Below are 19,997 nucleotides of genomic sequence, written 5' to 3'. Positions count from 1 at the left end.
GACAGTTATAAATGTGAGGAAACTAACACTAAAGTGACAGTTATAAATGTGAGGAAACACTAAAGCGACAGTTATAAATGTGAGGAAACGAACACTAAAGTGACAGTTATAAATGTGAGGAAACTAACACTAAAGTGACAGTTATAAATGTGAGGAAACTAACACTAAAGTGACAGTTATAAATGTGAGGAAACTAACACTAAAGTGACAGTTATAAATGTGAGGAAACTAACACTAAAGTGACAGTTATAAATGTGAGGAAACTAACACTAAAGTGACAGTTATAAATGTGAGGAAACACTAAAGTGACAGTTATAAATGTGAGGAAACACTAAAGTGACAGTTATGAATGTGAGGAAACACTAAAGTGACAGTTATAAATGTGAGGAAACTAACACTAAAGTGACAGTTATAAATGTGAGGAAACTAACACTAAAGTGACAGTTATAAATGTGAGGAAACACTAAAGTGACAGTTATAAATGTGAGGAAACTAACACTAAAGTGACAGTTATAAATGTGAGGAAACACTAAAGTGACAGTTATAAATGTGAGGAAACTAACACTAAAGTGACAGTTATAAATGTAAGGAAACACTAAAGTGACAGTTATAAATGTGAGGAAACACTAAAGCGACAGTTATAAATGTGAGGAAACTAACACTAAAGTGACAGTTATAAATGTGAGGAAACACTAAAGCAACAGTTATAAATGTGAGGAAACGAACACTAAAGTGACAGTTATAAATGTGAGGAAACGAACACTAAAGTGACAGTTATAAATGTGAGGAAACTAACACTAAAGTGACAGTTATGAATGTGAGGAAACTAACACTAAAGTGACAGTTATAAATGTGAGGAAACTAACACTAAAGTGACAGTTATAAATGTGAGGAAACTAACACTAAAGTGACAGTTATAAATGTAAGGAAACACTAAAGTGACAGTTATAAATGTGAGGAAACTAACACTAAAGTGACAGTTATAAATGTGAGGAAATTAACACTAAAGTGACAGTTATAAATGTGAGGAACCTAACACTAAAGTGACAGTTATGAATGTGAGGAAACACTAAAGTGACAGTTATAACACTAAAGTGACAGTTATAAATGTGAGGAAACACTAAAGTGACAGTTATAAATGTGAGGAAACTAACACTAAAGTGACAGTTATAAATGTAAGGAAACTAACACTAATGTGACAGTTATAAATGTGAGGAAACTAACACTAAAGTGACAGTTATAAATGTGAGGAAACTAACACTAAAGTGACAGTTATAAATGTGAGGAAACTAACACTAAAGTGACAGTTATAAATGTGAGGAAACTAACACTAAAGTGACAGTTATAAATGTGAGGAAACTAACACTAAAGTGACAGTTATAAATGTGAGGAAACTAACACTAAAGTGACAGTTATAAATGTGAGGAAACACTAAAGTGACAGTTATAAATGTGAGGAAACACTAAAGTGACAGTTATAAATGTGAGGAAACACTAAAGTGACAGTTATAAATGTGAGGAAACTAACACTAAAGTGACAGTTATAAATGTGAGGAAATACTAAAGTGACAGTTATAAATGTGAGGAAACTAACACTAAAGTGACAGTTATAAATGTGAGGAAACTAACACTAAAGTGACAGTTATAAATGTGAGGAAACTAACACTAAAGTGACAGTTATAAATGTAAGGAAACACTAAAGTGACAGTTATAAATGTGAGGAAACACTAAAGCGACAGTTATAAATGTGAGGAAACTAACACTAAAGTGACAGTTATAAATGTGAGGAAACACTAAAGCGACAGTTATAAATGTGAGGAAACGAACACTAAAGTGACAGTTATAAATGTGAGGAAACGAACACTAAAGTGACAGTTATAAATGTGAGGAAACTAACACTAAAGTGACAGTTATGAATGTGAGGAAACTAACACTAAAGTGACAGTTATAAATGTGAGGAAACTAACACTAAAGTGACAGTTATAAATGTGAGGAAACTAACACTAAAGTGACAGTTATAAATGTAAGGAAACACTAAAGTGACAGTTATAAATGTGAGGAAACTAACACTAAAGTGACAGTTATAAATGTGAGGAAATTAACACTAAAGTGACAGTTATAAATGTGAGGAACCTAACACTAAAGTGACAGTTATAAATGTGAGGAAACTAACACTAAAGTGACAGTTATGAATGTGAGGAAACACTAAAGTGACAGTTATAACACTAAAGTGACAGTTATAAATGTGAGGAAACACTAAAGTGACAGTTATAAATGTGAGGAAACACTAAAATGACAGTTATAAATGTGAGGAAACACTAAAGTGACAGTTATAAATGTGAGGAAACTAACACTAAAGTGACAGTTATAAATGTAAGGAAACTAACACTAATGTGACAGTTATAAATGTGAGGAAACTAACACTAAAGTGACAGTTATAAATGTGAGGAAACACTAAAGTGACAGTTATAAATGTGAGGAAACACTATAGTGACAGTTATAAATGTGAGGAAACACTAAAATGACAGTTATAAATGTGAGGAAACACTAAAGTGACAGTTATAAATGTGAGGAAACTAACACTAAAGTGACAGTTATAAATGTAAGGAAACTAACACTAATGTGACAGTTATAAATGTGAGGAAACTAACACTAAAGTGACAGTTATAAATGTGAGGAAACACTAAAGTGACAGTTATAAATGTGAGGAAACACTATAGTGACAGTTATAAATGTGAGGAAACACTAAAATGACAGTTATAAATGTGAGGAAACACTAAAGTGACAGTTATAAATGTGAGGAAACACTAAAGTGACAATTATAAATGTGAGGAAACACTAAAATGACAGTTATAAATGTGAGGAAACTAACACGAAAGTGACAGTTATAAATGTAAGGAAACTAAGACTAAAGTGACAGTTATAAATGTGAGGAAACTAACAGTAAAGTGACAGTTATAAATGTGAGGAAACTAACACGAAAGCGACAGTTATAAATGTAAGGAAACTAAGACTAAAGTGACAGTTATAAATGTGAGGAAACTAACACTAAAGTGACAGTTATAAATGTGAGGAAACTAACACTAAAGTGACAGTTATAAATGTGAGGAAACTAACACTAAAGTGACAGTTATAAATGTGAGGAAACTAACACTAAAGTGACAGTTATAAATGTGAGGAAACTAACACTAAAGTGACAGTTATAAATGTGAGGAAACTAACACTAAAGTGACAGTTATAAATGTGAGGAAACTAACACTAAAGTGACAGTTATAAATGTGACGAAACTAACACTAAAGTGACAGTTATAAATGTGACGAAACTAACACTAAAGTGACAGTTATGAATGTGAGGAAACTAACACTAAAGTGACAGTTATAAATGTGAGGAAACTAACACTAAAATGACAGTTATAAATGTGAGGAAACTAACACTAAAGTGACAGTTATAAATGTGAGGAAACTAACACTAAAGTGACAGTTATAATGACAGTTATAAATGTGAGGAAACTAACACTAAAATGACATTTATAAATGTGAGGAAACTAACACTAAAGTGACAGTTATAAATGTGAGGAAACTAACACTAAAGTGACAGTTATAAATGTGAGGAAACTAACACTAAAGTGACAGTTATAAATGTAAGGAAACACTAAAGTGACAGTTATAAATGTGAGGAAACTAACACTAAAGTGACAGTTATAAATGTGAGGAAATTAACACTAAAGTGACAGTTATAAATGTGAGGAACCTAACACTAAAGTGACAGTTATGAATGTGAGGAAACACTAAAGTGACAGTTATAACACTAAAGTGACAGTTATAAATGTGAGGAAACACTAAAGTGACAGTTATAAATGTGAGGAAACTAACACTAAAGTGACAGTTATAAATGTAAGGAAACTAACACTAATGTGACAGTTATAAATGTGAGGAAACTAACACTAAAGTGACAGTTATAAATGTGAGGAAACTAACACTAAAGTGACAGTTATAAATGTGAGGAAACTAACACTAAAGTGACAGTTATAAATGTGAGGAAACTAACACTAAAGTGACAGTTATAAATGTGAGGAAACTAACACTAAAGTGACAGTTATAAATGTGAGGAAACTAACACTAAAGTGACAGTTATAAATGTGAGGAAACACTAAAGTGACAGTTATAAATGTGAGGAAACACTAAAGTGACAGTTATAAATGTGAGGAAACACTAAAGTGACAGTTATAAATGTGAGGAAACTAACACTAAAGTGACAGTTATAAATGTGAGGAAATACTAAAGTGACAGTTATAAATGTGAGGAAACTAACACTAAAGTGACAGTTATAAATGTGAGGAAACTAACACTAAAGTGACAGTTATAAATGTGAGGAAACTAACACTAAAGTGACAGTTATAAATGTAAGGAAACACTAAAGTGACAGTTATAAATGTGAGGAAACACTAAAGCGACAGTTATAAATGTGAGGAAACTAACACTAAAGTGACAGTTATAAATGTGAGGAAACACTAAAGCGACAGTTATAAATGTGAGGAAACGAACACTAAAGTGACAGTTATAAATGTGAGGAAACGAACACTAAAGTGACAGTTATAAATGTGAGGAAACTAACACTAAAGTGACAGTTATGAATGTGAGGAAACTAACACTAAAGTGACAGTTATAAATGTGAGGAAACTAACACTAAAGTGACAGTTATAAATGTGAGGAAACTAACACTAAAGTGACAGTTATAAATGTAAGGAAACACTAAAGTGACAGTTATAAATGTGAGGAAACTAACACTAAAGTGACAGTTATAAATGTGAGGAAATTAACACTAAAGTGACAGTTATAAATGTGAGGAACCTAACACTAAAGTGACAGTTATAAATGTGAGGAAACTAACACTAAAGTGACAGTTATAAATGTGAGGAAACACTAAAGTGACAGTTATAAATGTGAGGAAACACTAAAATGACAGTTATAAATGTGAGGAAACACTAAAGTGACAGTTATAAATGTGAGGAAACTAACACTAAAGTGACAGTTATAAATGTAAGGAAACTAACACTAATGTGACAGTTATAAATGTGAGGAAACTAACACTAAAGTGACAGTTATAAATGTGAGGAAACACTAAAGTGACAGTTATAAATGTGAGGAAACACTATAGTGACAGTTATAAATGTGAGGAAACACTAAAATGACAGTTATAAATGTGAGGAAACACTAAAGTGACAGTTTTAAATGTGAGGAAACACTAAAGTGACAGTTATAAATGTGAGGAAACACTAAAGTGACAATTATAAATGTGAGGAAACACTAAAATGACAGTTATAAATGTGAGGAAACTAACACGAAAGTGACAGTTATAAATGTAAGGAAACTAACACGAAAGCGACAGTTATAAATGTAAGGAAACTAAGACTAAAGTGACAGTTATAAATGTGAGGAAACTAACACTAAAGTGACAGTTATAAATGTGAGGAAACTAACACTAAAGTGACAGTTATAAATGTGAGGAAACTAACACTAAAGTGACAGTTATAAATGTGAGGAAACTAACACTAAAGTGACAGTTATAAATGTGAGGAAACTAACACTAAAGTGACAGTTATAAATGTGAGGAAACTAACACTAAAGTGACAGTTATAAATGTGAGGAAACTAACACTAAAGTGACAGTTATAAATGTGAGGAAACTAACACTAAAGTGACAGTTATAAATGTGACGAAACTAACACTAAAGTGACAGTTATAAATGTGACGAAACTAACACTAAAGTGACAGTTATGAATGTGAGGAAACTAACACTAAAGTGACAGTTATAAATGTGAGGAAACTAACACTAAAATGACAGTTATAAATGTGAGGAAACTAACACTAAAGTGACAGTTATAATGACAGTTATAAATGTGAGGAAACTAACACTAAAATGACAGTTATAAATGTGAGGAAACTAACACTAAAGTGACAGTTATAAATGTGAGGAAACTAACACTAAAGTGACAGTTATAAATGTGAGGAAACTAACACTAAAGTGACAGTTATAAATGTGAGGAAACTAACACTAAAGTGACAGTTATAAATGTGAGGAAACTAACACTAAAGTGACAGTTATAAATGTGAGGAAACTAACACTAAAGTGACAGTTATAAATGTGAGGAAACTAACACTAAAGTGACAGTTATAAATGTGAGGAAACTAACACTAAAGTGACAGTTATGAATGTGAGGAAACTAACACTAAAGTGACAGTTATAAATGTGAGGAAACTAACACTAAAGTGACAGTTATAAATATATGTGTGTATAAATGATGGTAGTGGCTAATATTTAACACAATACACATTTGTTTTTTAAACATGATATGCTTCAGCTTGCTGCCATATGACTGGTTTCACATTTGTCTCCAGCGATCATAAGGTCAAATAGATCTTAAACAACTGTCATTTATATTTACAATCCCCTTATCCCAAAGCCTAGCCAAAGAGAGCCCTAACCTGATCAATTTGATCAGTCCACATACACACCCTCCCTCCCTCCCTCCCTCCCTCCCTCCCTCCCTCCCTCCCTCCCTCCCTCCCCTCCAGTGAACTGACTATACAGGAGGTAAAAACGACCCTGTTGTAGAAGAGGTTCATTTGTTTTACATGTGTCCAGTGGTGAATTTATAACCCTGAGAAGACACCTGTATTTGTAGTATTAGCGAACATTATTATGAATAGTAGATAAACAGCAGTACATGTAGACTTAATGTACAAGCTGAAACAAGATAAGGATACAGGTACGATACAGGTACGATACAGGTACGTTACAGGTACGTTACAGGTACGATACAGGTACGATACAGGTACGTTACAGGTACGTTACAGGTACGATACAGGTACGATACAGGTACGATACAGGTACGATACAGGTACGTTACAGGTACGTTACAGGTACGATACAGGTTCGATACAGGTACGTTATAGGTATGTTACAAATGAAGAAAAAAAAAAGTTGACAAATAAAATAATGATTTGAAAGTCAGAGATATTGTCCTTTAGTGTACATTTATTAAAATCGAAACAAAGTGTTCCATGCCAGGGAGAAGCTGTTCCTGACTTAACCAATGACAGAAAAGCCAAAGTTGGTGATTTACTGCCACCTGCAGTTTATAGAAAGTTTTCTCTCAAGTTTAATTCATTGGCTGATCCTTCCTGATGACCTGAGTGGAATCATGTGATCCTTAACCACAGGAGGTTGGTGGCACCTTAATTGGGGAGGACTGGTTTGTGGTAATGGCTGGAGTGGAATAGGTGGAATGGTATCAAACACATGGTTTGATGCCATTCCATTTGCTCCGTTCCAGACATTATTATGAGCCGTCCTCCTCTCTCATCAGAAGCCTCCACTGTCCTTAACCCATAGGATGTCCCACCCAGTTGACTACTTAAAAATGGTGGAAGTCAATGGCAATGTCCATGCAACAAAAAAAAACGGGGTTATTTCTAAACACTGATGACTGTCCATTTCTATGGTTCAGGATCATTGCTCCAGCTCATAGCGGTTGATGTTCTCCAGTTTGCTCCTGAGCTCCTTGAAGTCCGGTCTGTCTGCAGGGTTGTCACTCCAACAGGCCAACATGAGTTTGTAGAGTAAGTTTGGACATTTCTCTGGAGCTGGCATCCTGTAGCCAGCGATGATCTGACGGTATACCTCGTAGTTGTTGTAGCCTGGATTACAGAGCAAGGGTCATACGATCAATCAATCAATCAATCAATCAATCAATCACATTTATTTCTTAAGCCCTTTTTATATCACTAGTTGTGATATAAAAAGTGGTATAACAGTAACCCAGGCCTAATCGGAATCACCTTAATTCACCAAATACATGTGCAGGAATTTGCCTCTGTGAAATGGTGCTGCCACAATAAGCAGGATATGCAGAGAGACAATAAGCAGGATATACAGAGAGATGCTAAACAGGATATGCAGAGAGATGATAAACAGGATATACAGAGAGACCATAAACAAGATATACAGAGAGACCATAAACAGGATATACAGAGAGACGATAAACAGGATATACAGAGCGACGATAAACAGGATATACAGAGAGACCATAGACAGGATATACAGAGAGACGATAAACAGGATATACAGAGAGATGCTAAACAGGATATGCAGAGAGACGATAAACAGGATATACAGAGAGACCATAGACAGGATATACAGAGAGACCATAAACAGGATATACAGAGAGACGATAAACAGGATATACAGAGCGACGATAAACAGGATATACAGAGAGACCATAGACAGGATATACAGAGAGACCATAAACAGGATATACAGAGAGACCATAAACAGGATATACATAGAGACGATAAACAGGATATACAGACAACACACGTAGAAGCTGAGAGAAATCCACATGAGGTACAGCGCATTCAGAAGTGTGTTCAGACCCCTTCCCTTTTTTCCATTTATTTTTTCCCATTACATCTTTATTCTGAAATGGATTGAACAAATAAAACATCCTCATCAATCTAAACAAAATACCCCATAATGCCAAAGCAAAAACAGGTCATTTAGACATTTTTGCAAATGTTTTAAAAATAAAAACTGAAATACCTTATTTAAGTAAGTATTCAGAACCTTCGCTATGAGACACGAAATTGAGCTCATCCTGTTTCCATTGATCATCCTTGAGATGTTTCTACAACGTGATTGGAGTCCACCTGTGATGAATTCAACTGATTGGACATGATTTGGAAAGGCACACACCTGTCTATATAAGGTATCACAGTTGACAGTGCATGTCAGAGCAAAAAACAAGCCATGAGGTCGAAGGAATTGTCTGTAGAGCACCGAGACATGACTGCGCCGAGGCACAGATCTGGGGAAGGTTACCTAAAACATTCTGCAGCAATGAAGGTCTCCAAGAACACAGTGGCCTCGTCCTAGAGCTGGCCACCCAGCCAAACTGAGCTATCAGCTTAGAAGGGCCTTGGTCAGGGAGGTGACCAAGAACCCGATGGTCACTCTGACAGAGCTCCAGAGTTCCTCTGTGGAGATCGATGGTTGTCCTTCTGGAAGGTTCTCCTATGTAGCACTCCACCAATCAGGCCTTTATGTTAGTGGCCAGACAGAAGCCACTCCTCAGTAAAAGGCACACGACAGCCCGCTTGGAGTTTGCCAAAAGGCACCTAAAGACTCTCAGACCATGAGAAACAAGATTCTCTGGTCAAATGAATGCCAAGCGTCATGTCTGGAGGAAGCCTGGCACCATCCCTACAGGGAAGCATGGTGGTGGCAGCATCATGCTGTGAGGATGTTTTTCAGCGGCAGGGACTGGGAGAGTAGTTGGGATTGAGGGAAAGATGAACGGATTAAAGTACAGAGAGATCCTTGATGAAAACCTGCTCCAGAGCGCTCAGGACCTCAGACTGGGGCGAAGGTTCACCTTCCAACAGGACAACAACCCTAAGCACACTGCCAAGACAACGCAGGAGTGGCTTCAGGACAAGTCTCTGAATGTCCTTGAGTGGCCCAGCCAAAGCCTGGACTTGAACCCGATCGAACATCCCTGGAGTAACCTGAAAATAGCTGTGCAGTGACGCTCCCCATCCAACCTGACAGAGCTTGAGAGGATCTGCAGAGAAGAATGGGAGAAACTCCCCAAATACAGGTGTGCCAAGCTTGTAGCGTCATACCCAAGAAGACTCAAGGCTGTAATCGCTGCCAAAGGTGCTTCAACAAAGTACTGAGTAAAGGGTCAGAATACTTATGTAAATGGAATATATATATATATATATATGTGTGTATGTATATATATATATATATCTTTCTTATACATTTGCAACAAACAAAAATAGAATAAGGCTGTAACGTAACAAAATGTGGAAAAAGCCAAGGGGTCTGAATAATTTACGATTGCGCTCTACACTATGTACACTGTAGAACTACAAGCTTCACTATAAACCCAAAGAGCAAAGCAAAGCAGAAGTGAGAGCACAATGACCAGGAAACACTCCCTAGAAGGAAGAAATTGTAGGCTGTGTTTAGACAGGCAGTCGAATTCTGATCTTTTTTTCACTAATTGGTATTTTGACCAATCAGATTAGCTCTGAAAAAGAAAACTGATGTCATTCGTCAAAAAATAAGTTTGTGGATAAAAGATCAGAATAGATCTTAGCCTGAGGCAATTATCTCTTGGTCTTTAGGCCTACTGTGCATAATACAAGTAAGGATTTATACCACACAGCCAGGCAGAGGCTTTGCCTGTATACTGGTTAGATCAGGTGCTTTCAATCCTCTCCTCAGAAACCCTCAGGCTGTTCTATGCATTTCATATTTTACAGATTTAGCACGTGATACAATTGATCAACTAATCATCCAGCTCTGGATCAGGTCGATCAGGTGAGCTGGTTCAGGGTTACAACAAAATTGCGAAAACCACTGGGTTAGGTGAAACATGACATACCTGGGTATGGAATCCCACCGTAGGTTAGTATCTCGTAGAGCAGAACCCCAAAGGACCAGACATCTGACTTGTTGGAGAAACGTCCGTGGCTGATGGCCTCCGGGGAACTCCATTTGTAGGGGATTTTTTTGTCCTCAGACACGTAGAAGGGCTCCTGAGGACGGAGACAAACCAAACGAGGATGGAACAATACTGCGAATTATTAATACAAATATATTTGTGGGGGAAAAGAGGAAGAGAGGAAAACATGTTCTTCTTAAATGGCAAACTGCTGACCACTGGCAAAGTAATGTGGTTTAAAAATATTTTGTACAAATTCTGGGTATATTTTAACAATATAAACCATGTTCAATCAAAAGAAATTGAATACAATTACTTCAAACTAAAATGCACTGAGCTTCATTTTCTTGTAAAATGCTTTGGAGAATTTTGTCTATCCTAGTTCTTAATGGTACTCAAATGGAATTGGGAAAACCCAAGGACCCCAATCATCATGACACAAATGAGACACACAGACACAAAGGAAACAGATCCCAGATTATATCCTTGCCATGTCCAGGTATAGCTGTATTCTTAGTAGAAAGCTCTCTCTCCTAGTTGTTAACCAGTTGGGATTGAGAAAGCCCAACGTCCACTCAATCACTGCACAAACGCAAATACACGCTGACGCTGACCCTGATGACCTTGATGACCTTGATGACCTCGATGACCCTGGCCAGTCCGAGTAATGACCTAATTGTCACGACTTCTGCCGAAGCTGGCCCCTTCTCCTTGTTCGGGTGGTGTTCGGCTCCTTGTTCGGGTGGTGTTCGGCTCCTTGTTCGGGTGGCGTTCGGCTCCTTGTTCGGGTGGCGTTCGGCTCCTTGTTCGGGTGGCGTTCGGCTCCTTGTTCGGGTGGCGTTCGGCTCCTTTTTCGTGTGGCGTTCGGCTCCTTGTTCGGGTGGCGCTCGGCTCCTTGTTCGGGTGGCGTTCGGCTCCTTGTTCGGGTGGCGTTCGTCTCCTTGTTCGGGTGGTGTTCGTCTCCTTGTTCGGGTGGTGTTCGTCTCCTTGTTCGGGTGGTGTTCGGCTCCTTGTTCGGGTGGTGTTCGGCTCCTTGTTCGGGTGGTGTTCGGCTCCTTGTTCGGGTGGCGTTCGGCTCCTTGTTCGGGTGGCGTTCGGCTCCTTGTTCGGGTGGCGTTCGGCTCCTTGTTCGGGTAGCGTTCGGCTCCTTGTTCGGGTGGCGTTCGGCTCCTTGTTCGGGTGGCGTTCGGCTCCTTGTTCGGGTGGCGTTCGGCTCCTTGTTCGGGTGGCGTTCGGCTCCTTGTTCGGGTGGCGTTCGGCTCCTTGTTCGGGTGGCCTTCGGCTCCTTGTTCGGGTGGCGTTCGGCTCCTTGTTCGGGTGGCGTTCGGCTCCTTGTTCGGGTGGCGTTCGGCTCCTTGTTCGGGTGGCGCTCGGCTCCTTGTTCGGGTGGCGCTCGGCTCCTTGTTCGGGTGGCGTTCGGCTCCTTGTTCGGGTGGCGTTCGTCTCCTTGTTCGGGTGGTGTTCGGCTCCTTGTTCGGGTGATGTTCGGCTCCTTGTTCGGGTGGTGTTCGGCTCCTTGTTCGGGTGGTGTTCGGCTTCTTGTTCGGGTGGTGTTCGGCGGTCGACGCCGCCGGCTTTCTAGTCACCACCGATTTCATTTTCCACCATTTAATTTATTGTGTTGTTTTGTCTGTATTACACCTGGTTTCAATCCCCATATCATGTTCCTTATTTAACCCTCTGGCATACATTTCTGTTCTGTCCATGATTGTTGGTGTCTTAGTGGTTGTTGAAGGTGTTAGTTTGTATGTATTTTCCTATTTGGAATATTGCTTGTATTTTTGTTTGAGTAAACTCAGTTGTGTTGCTCAAACCTGTGTCCTGCGCCTGACATCTCTGCACCCAATCGCTGACACTAATGAACGTTCTCTAAAGGTGAGGGAATGTTTGTTGTTTGCTGGGACCCTCGTAACCTTCATGTTTCTGGCCAGTCCGAGTAATGACCTAAATGAACGTTCTCTAAAGGTGAGGGAATGTCTGCTGTTTGCTGGGACCCTCGTAACCTTCATGTTTCTGGCCAGTCCGAGTAATGACCTAAATGAACGTTCTCTAAAGGTGAGGGAATGTCTGTTGTTTGCTGGGACCCTAGTAACCTTCATGATTCTGGCCAGTCTGAAGTCAGCCACCTTGCAGGTGTAGTTCTTCAGTTATTAGAACCTACCTTGTTAGTCGTCGCATCCCTCAGGCTGGCGAGAGACGCTACGATACCATCCTATGTTACATGAGTCTGTTCACTAACGATTATACCAACCTTGATGATCCTGGCCAGTCCGAAGTCGGCCACCTTGCAGATGTAGTTCTCTCCCACCAGGACGTTTCGGGCCGCCAGGTCTCTATGGATACTGTTCTGCTGCTCCAGATACGCCATCCCATCAGCCACCTGGGCTGCCATGTCCGCCAGAGACACCAGGTCCAGCTGAGAACCCTCTGAACCTGGAGAGAGAGACTGATTGGTCAGAACTATGGACCTCTAGGACAGATTATCTTACCATGTTGCTGTACATTACACTTGTATTACATGTTTAAGCAGGTACTCAGTTAGAACACTTTCATTTTGACTGTTGAGAAAACAAAATATGTTTGAGGCCACTTTCAAAAGTGTCTATCAGAAAGATCATTGTATGTACAGTAAGGGCCTGTTTCAGAGTCATAGAGACATATTGGAGTGTGGTGGAGGACTGGCTAGAGGACTGGCTAGAGGACTGGCTAGAGGACTGATTGAAATACTGGCTAGAGGACTGGTAGAAGACTGGCTAGAGGACTGATTGAAATACTGGCTAGAGGACTGATTGAAATACTGGCTGGAGGACTGGCTCTAGGTCTGGCTAGAGGACTGGTTAGAGTACTGGTAGAGGACTGGCAAGAGGACTGATTGAAATACTGGCTAGAGGACTGATTGAAATACTGGCTGGAGAACTGGCTCTAGGACTGGCTAGAGGACTGGTTCTAGGACTGGCTAGAGGACTGGTTAGAGGACTGGCTAGAGGACTGATTGAAATACTGGCTAGAGGACTGGCTAGACGACTGGCTAGACGACTGGCTAGAGGACTGGCTAGAGGACTGGCTGGAGGACTGGCTGGAGGACTGGCTGGAAGACTGATTGGAGGACTGGCTGGAGGACTGATTGGAGGACTGACTGGATAACTGGCTAGAGGACTGGCTGGAGGACTGGCTGGAGGACAGGCTGGAGGACTGGCTAGAGGACTGATTGAAATACTGGCTAGAGGACTGGCTAGAGGACTGGCTAGAGGACTGGCTAGAGGACTGATTGAAATACTGGCTAGAGGACTGGCTAGACGACTGGCTAGACGACTGGCTAGAGGACTGGCTAGAGGACTGGCTGGAGGACTGGCTGGAGGACTGGCTGGAGGACTGATTGGAGGACTGGCTGGAGGACTGATTGGAGGACTGACTGGATAACTGGCTAGAGGACTGGCTGGAGGACTGGCTGGAGGACAGGCTGGAGGACAGGCAGGAGGACTGGCTAAAGGACTGATTGGAGGACTGACTGGAGGACTGGCTAGAGGACTGATTGAAATACTGGCTAGAGGACTGGCTAGAGGACTGGCTAGAGGACTGGCTAGAGGACTGGCTAGAGGACTGGCTAGAAGACTGGCTAGAGGACTGGCTAGAGGACTGGCTGACTAACCTCTGAGGAAGTTCAACAGGTTTCCCTTCTCCATGAGTTCAGTGATGATGTAGTAGGGGGATGAGGAGGTGCAGACGGCGAACAGGGAGATCAGGTGTCTGTGTCTCAGCTTCTTTAGGATCTGCACCTCACGCTGGAACTCATGGTCGTTCAACGAGTCTGAAAAGATATGAGGGTAAGGCTGAGGGTAAGGCTGAGGGTGAGGGTAAGGGTAAGGCTGAGGGTAAGGGTAAGGATGAGGGTGGGGGTAAGGCTGAGGGTAAGGATGAGGGTGGGAATAAGGGTGAGGGTGAGGGTGAGTGTGGGGTGAGGGTGAAGGTAAAGGTAAAGGTAAAGGTGAAGGTGAAGGTGAGGGTGAAGGTAAGAGTGAGGGTGAGTGTGGGGTGAGGGTGAAGGTAAGGGTGAGGTTGAGGTTGAGGGTTAGGGTAAGGGTGAGGGTGAGGGTAAAGGTGAGGGTGAAGGTAAGGGTGAGGGTGGGTGTTTATGTGTGTAAGTGTGTCTTGGGGGATACAGTAGGTGCATCAGTAATGGGTCAGTAACTTAACCAATCACAAACACAGATGAACACGGTACAGGGGTGGATACGGTACAGGGGTGGACACGGTACGGTATAGGGGTGGACACGGTATAGGGGTGGACACGGTACAGGGGTGGACACGGTACAGGGGTGGACACGGTACAGAGATGACACGATACAGAGATGACACGGTACAGGGATGAACATGGTACAGGGGTGGACACGGTACAGGGGTGGACACGGTACAGGGGTGGACACGGTATAGGGGTGGACACGGTACAGGGGTTTTGACACGGTACAGGGGTGGACACGGTACAGGGGTGGACACGGTATAGGGGTGGACACGGTACAGGGGTGGACACGGTACAGGGGTGGACACGGTACGGGGGTGGACACGGTACGGGGGTGGACACGTTACGGGGGTGGACACGGTACAGAGGTGGACACGGTACAGAGGTGGACACGGTACAGGGGTGGACACGGTACAGGGGTGGACACGGTACAGGGGTGGACACGGTACAGGGATGAACACGGTACAGGGGTGGACACGGTACAGGGGTGGACACGGTACAGGGGTGGACACGGTACAGGGGTGGACACGGTACAGGGGTGGACACGTATCATTGCTACCATTCTTCCAAGTCTTGTTTGCCAATCCACTGTTGGATGAGGAAGTCTGGGAGCTGAGGCTATGTATCGTGTTAAAAGTATTTCAGGGACCTTTTTAGACTGGTCCTGTCCTGTCCTGTCCTGTCCTGTATTGTACTGTATTGTCCTGTCTGGTACTGTACTGTATTGTATGTGCTGTAGCCAACACCTGTATCATAGACTAGTTCACAAGCCATAGTTACATGGTTGTCAATACAATGAAAGAATACACACAGAGAGTTGACAGGCTGATAACATTCTACCCACAGTCCTGTCCACTGAGCAGTCTCTTACAGTAAGACTGATAACTATAGTCTGTTTTGGTTCAGATGTGTGTATGAGATGTCATCACGCCACCCACAACCCTAAGGCTGGAACGAGAGACTGAGGTATGTGTGATGTCACACACACACCACCGCCAGGATTCACATAAGACGGGAAATGTAAAAAATGTTTCTCTGACGATGGGGTTCGCAGAAGAAAAGAATGAGGAAATTCTTGAGACACACACACACATACACACACACATGCACACACACATACAGAGAGAGAAACCTATCAAATGAGTTTCAGCTGATTAGTAATTTACTTCTGGCATGAAGGAAATGCTAAAACAAATCCATTTGTATTTATCATATGCGCCAAATTCGACATGTGTAGATCTTACCGTGAAATGCTTACTTACAAGCCCTTAAAACCAACAATGCAGTTTTAAGGAGAAAAAAAAAAAAGTTTAAATATTTACTAAAAGTAACACGATAAAATAACAATAACGAGGCTATATATAAGGTTTACCGGAGTCAATATGCGGGAGAACAGGTTAGTCAAGGTAGTTGAGGTAATATGTACATGTAGGTAGGGGTAACGTGACTATACAGCAGCGTGAAGAAAAGGGTGGGTCAATGAAATTGTCCAGGTAGCAATTTGATTAGCTTGGGGGGGTAGAAGCTGTTAAGGAGCGTTTTGGACATAGACTTGGCGCTCCGGTACCGCTTGCCATGCGGTAATACACTGTCCAGGGAGTAATACACTGTCCCAATGAGTAATACACTGTCCAGGGAGTAATACACTGTCCCAATGAGTAATACACTGTCCAGGGAGTAATACACTGTCCAGGGAGTAATACACTGTCCAGGGAGTAATACACTGTCCCAATGAGTAATACACTGTCCAGGGAGTAATACACTGTCCAGGGAGTAATACACTGTCCCAATGAGTAATACACTGTCCCAATGAGTAATACACTGTCCAGGGAGTAATACACTGTCCAGGGAGTAATACACTGTCCAGGGAGTAATACACTGTCCAGGGAGTAATACACTGTCCAGGGAGTAATACACTGTCCAGGGAGTAATACACTGTCCAGGGAGTAATACACTGTCCCAATGAGTAATACACTGTCCAGGGAGTAATATAGGGAGTAATATACTGTCCAGGGAGTAATACACTGTCCAGGGAGTAATACACTGTCCCAATGAGTAATACACTGTCCAGGGAGTAATACACTGTCCATGTAGTAATACACTGTCCCAATGAGTAATACACTGTCCCAATGAGTAATACACTGTCCAGGGAGTAATACACTGTCCAGGGAGTAATACACTGTCCAGGGAGTAATACACTGTCCAGGGAGTAATACACTGTCCCAATGAGTAATACACTGTCCCAATGAGTAATACACTGTCCAGGGAGTAATACACTGTCCAGGGAGTAATACACTGTCCCAATGAGTAATACACTGTCCAGGGAGTAATACACTGTCCCAATGAGTAATACACTGTCCAGGGTCCAGTAATACACTGTCCAGGGAGTAATACACTGTCCAGGGAGTAATACACTGTCCAGGTAATACACTGTCCAGTAATACACTGTCCAGGGTCCAGTAATACACTGTCCCACTGTCCCAATGAGTAATACACTGTCCAGGGAGTAATACACTGTCCAGTCCAGGGAGTAATACACTGTCCAGGGTCCAGTAATACACTGTCCCAATGAGTAATACACTGTCCAGGGAGTAATACACTGTCCCAATGAGTAATACACTGTCCCACTGTCCAGGGAGTAATACACTGTCCCAGTAACACTGTCCACACTGTCCAGGGTCCCAATGAGTAATACACTGTCCCAATGAGTAACACTGTCCAGGGAGTAATACACTGTCCAGGTAATACACTGTCCCAATGAGTAATACACTGTCCCAATGAGTAATACACTGTCCAGGGAGTAATACACTGTCCAGGGAGTAATACACTGTCCCATGAGTAATACACTGTCCAGGGAGTAATACACTGTCCAGGGTCCAGGGAGTCCAGGGAGTAATACACTGTCCCAATGAGTAATACACTGTCCCAATGAGTAATACACTGTCCAGGGAGTAATACACTGTCCCATGAGTAATACACTGTCCAGGGAGTAATACACTGTCCAGGGAGTAATACACTGTCCCAATGAGTACACACTGTCCAGGGAGTAATACACTGTCCAGGGAGTAATACACTGTCCCAGGGAGTAAAACACTGAGTAATACACTGTCCCAATGAGTAATACACTGTCCAGGGAGTCCCAATACACTGTCCATAATACACTGTCCCAATGAGTAATACACTGTCCCAATGAGTAATACACTGTCCAGGGAGTAATACACTGTCCAGGGAGTAATACACTGTCCCAATGAGTAATACACTGTCCAGGGAGTAATACACTGTCCCAATGAGTAATACACTGTCCAGGGAGTAATACACTGTAATACACTGTCCCAATGAGTAATACACTGTCCAGGGAGTAATACACTGTCCAGGGAGTAATACACTGTCCCAATGAGTAATACACTGTCCCAATGAGTAATACACTGTCCAGGGAATGAGTAATACACTGTCCCAATGAGTAATACACTGTCCAGGGAGTAATACACTGTCCAGGGAGTAATACACTGTCCCAGTAATACACTGTCCCAATGAGTAATACATACACTGTCCCAATGAGTAATACACTGTCCAATGAGTAATACACTGTCCAGGGAGTAATACACTGTCCAGGGAGTAATACACTGTCCAGGGAGTAATACACTGTCCCAATGAGTAATACACTGTCCCAATGAGTAATACACTGTCCAGGGAGTAATACACTGTCCAGGGAGTAATACACTGTCCCAATGAGTAATACACTGTCCATGGAGTAATACACTGTCCCAATGAGTAATACACTGTCCCAATGAGTAATACACTGTCCACACTGTCCAGGGTCCAGTAATACACTGTCCCAATGAGTAATACACTGTCCAGGGAGTAATACACTGTCCAGGGAGTAATACACTGTCCCAATAATACACTGTCCAGGGAATAATACACTGTCCACACTGTCCCAATGAGTAATACACTGTCCCAGAGTAATACACTGTCCAGGGAGTAATACACTGTCCAGGGAGTAATACACTGTCCAGGGAGTAATACACTGTCCCATGTCCAGGGAGTAATACACTGTCCCACACTGTCCAGGGAGTAATACACTGTCCAGGGAGTAATACACTGTCCCAATGAGTAATACACTGTCCAGGTAATACACTGTCCAGGGAGTAATACACTGTCCAGGGAGTAATACACTGTCCCAATGAGTAATACACTGTCCAGGGACACTGTCCCACTGTCCAGGGAGTGAGTAATACACTGTCCCAATGAGTAATACACTGTCCCAATGTCCAGTACACTGTCCACACTGTCCCAATGAGTAATACACTGTCCCAATGAGTAATACACTGTCCAGGGAGTAATACACTGTCCCAATGAGTAATACACTGTCCAGGGAGTAATACACTGTCCCAATGAGTAATACACTGTCCAGGGAGTAATACACTGTCCAGGGAGTAATACACTGTCCCAATGAGTAATACACTGTCCAGGGAGTAATACACTGTCCAGGGAGTAATACACTGTCCAGGGAGTAATACACTGTCCAGGGAGTAATACACTGTCCCAATGAGTACTACACTGTCCAGGGAATAATACACTGTCCAGGGAGTAATACACTGTCCAGGGAGTAAAACACTGTCCCAATGAGTAATACACTGTCCCAATGAGTAATACACTGTCCCACTGTCCCATGTCCAGGGAGTAATACACTGTCCCAATGAGTAATACACTGTCCCACTGTCCAGGGAGTAATACATGAGTAATACACTGTCCCACTGTCCATGAGTAATACACTGTCCAGGGAGTAATACACTGTCCAGGGAGTAATACACTGTCCCAATGAGTAATACACTGTCCAGGGAGTAATACACTGTCCAGGGAGTAATACACTGTCCCAATGAGTAATACACTGTCCCAATGAGTAATACACTGTCCCAATGAGTAATACACTGTCCAGGGAGTAATACACTGTCCAGGGAGTAATACACTGTCCCAATGAGTAATACACTGTCCAGGGAGTAATACACTGTCCCAATGAGTAATACACTGTCCAGGGAGTAATACACTGTCCCAATGAGTAATACACTGTCCAGTAATACACTGTCCAATAATACACTGTCCAGGGAGTAATACAGTAATACACTGTCCCAGGGAGTAATACACTGTCCAGGGAGTAATACACTGTCCCAATGAGTAATACACTGTCCCAATGGTAATACACTGTCCCAATGAGTGTCCAGTAATACACTGTCCAGGGAATAATACAC

The 19,997-nt window shown here is 41.8% G+C and overlaps 1 protein-coding gene across 1 annotated transcript in view; it reads right to left on the bottom strand.

Annotated features, from left to right (window-relative positions):
* Positions 1-6,607: 6,607 nt before the first annotated feature.
* The window catches only part of LOC139417421 (protein-tyrosine kinase 6-like), a 30,060-nt gene continuing 16,670 nt past the window's right edge, over positions 6,608-19,997 (bottom strand). Inside the window, exons 5-8 of the mRNA XM_071166697.1 lie at positions 14,161-14,319; positions 12,763-12,944; positions 10,452-10,605; positions 6,608-7,698 (exon numbers count right to left, since the gene is read on the bottom strand). Of these exons, the coding sequence (XP_071022798.1) occupies positions 7,511-7,698; positions 10,452-10,605; positions 12,763-12,944; positions 14,161-14,319 (683 nt within the window). The 3' untranslated portion in view covers positions 6,608-7,510. The remainder of the gene's footprint in view (positions 7,699-10,451; positions 10,606-12,762; positions 12,945-14,160; positions 14,320-19,997) is intronic.

Source organism: Oncorhynchus clarkii, chromosome 9, assembly GCF_045791955.1.
Source record: "Oncorhynchus clarkii lewisi isolate Uvic-CL-2024 chromosome 9, UVic_Ocla_1.0, whole genome shotgun sequence".
In the NCBI taxonomy this organism is placed as follows: Eukaryota; Metazoa; Chordata; class Actinopteri; order Salmoniformes; family Salmonidae; genus Oncorhynchus; species Oncorhynchus clarkii.
This window is presented reverse-complemented; position numbering and strand designations above follow the sequence as displayed.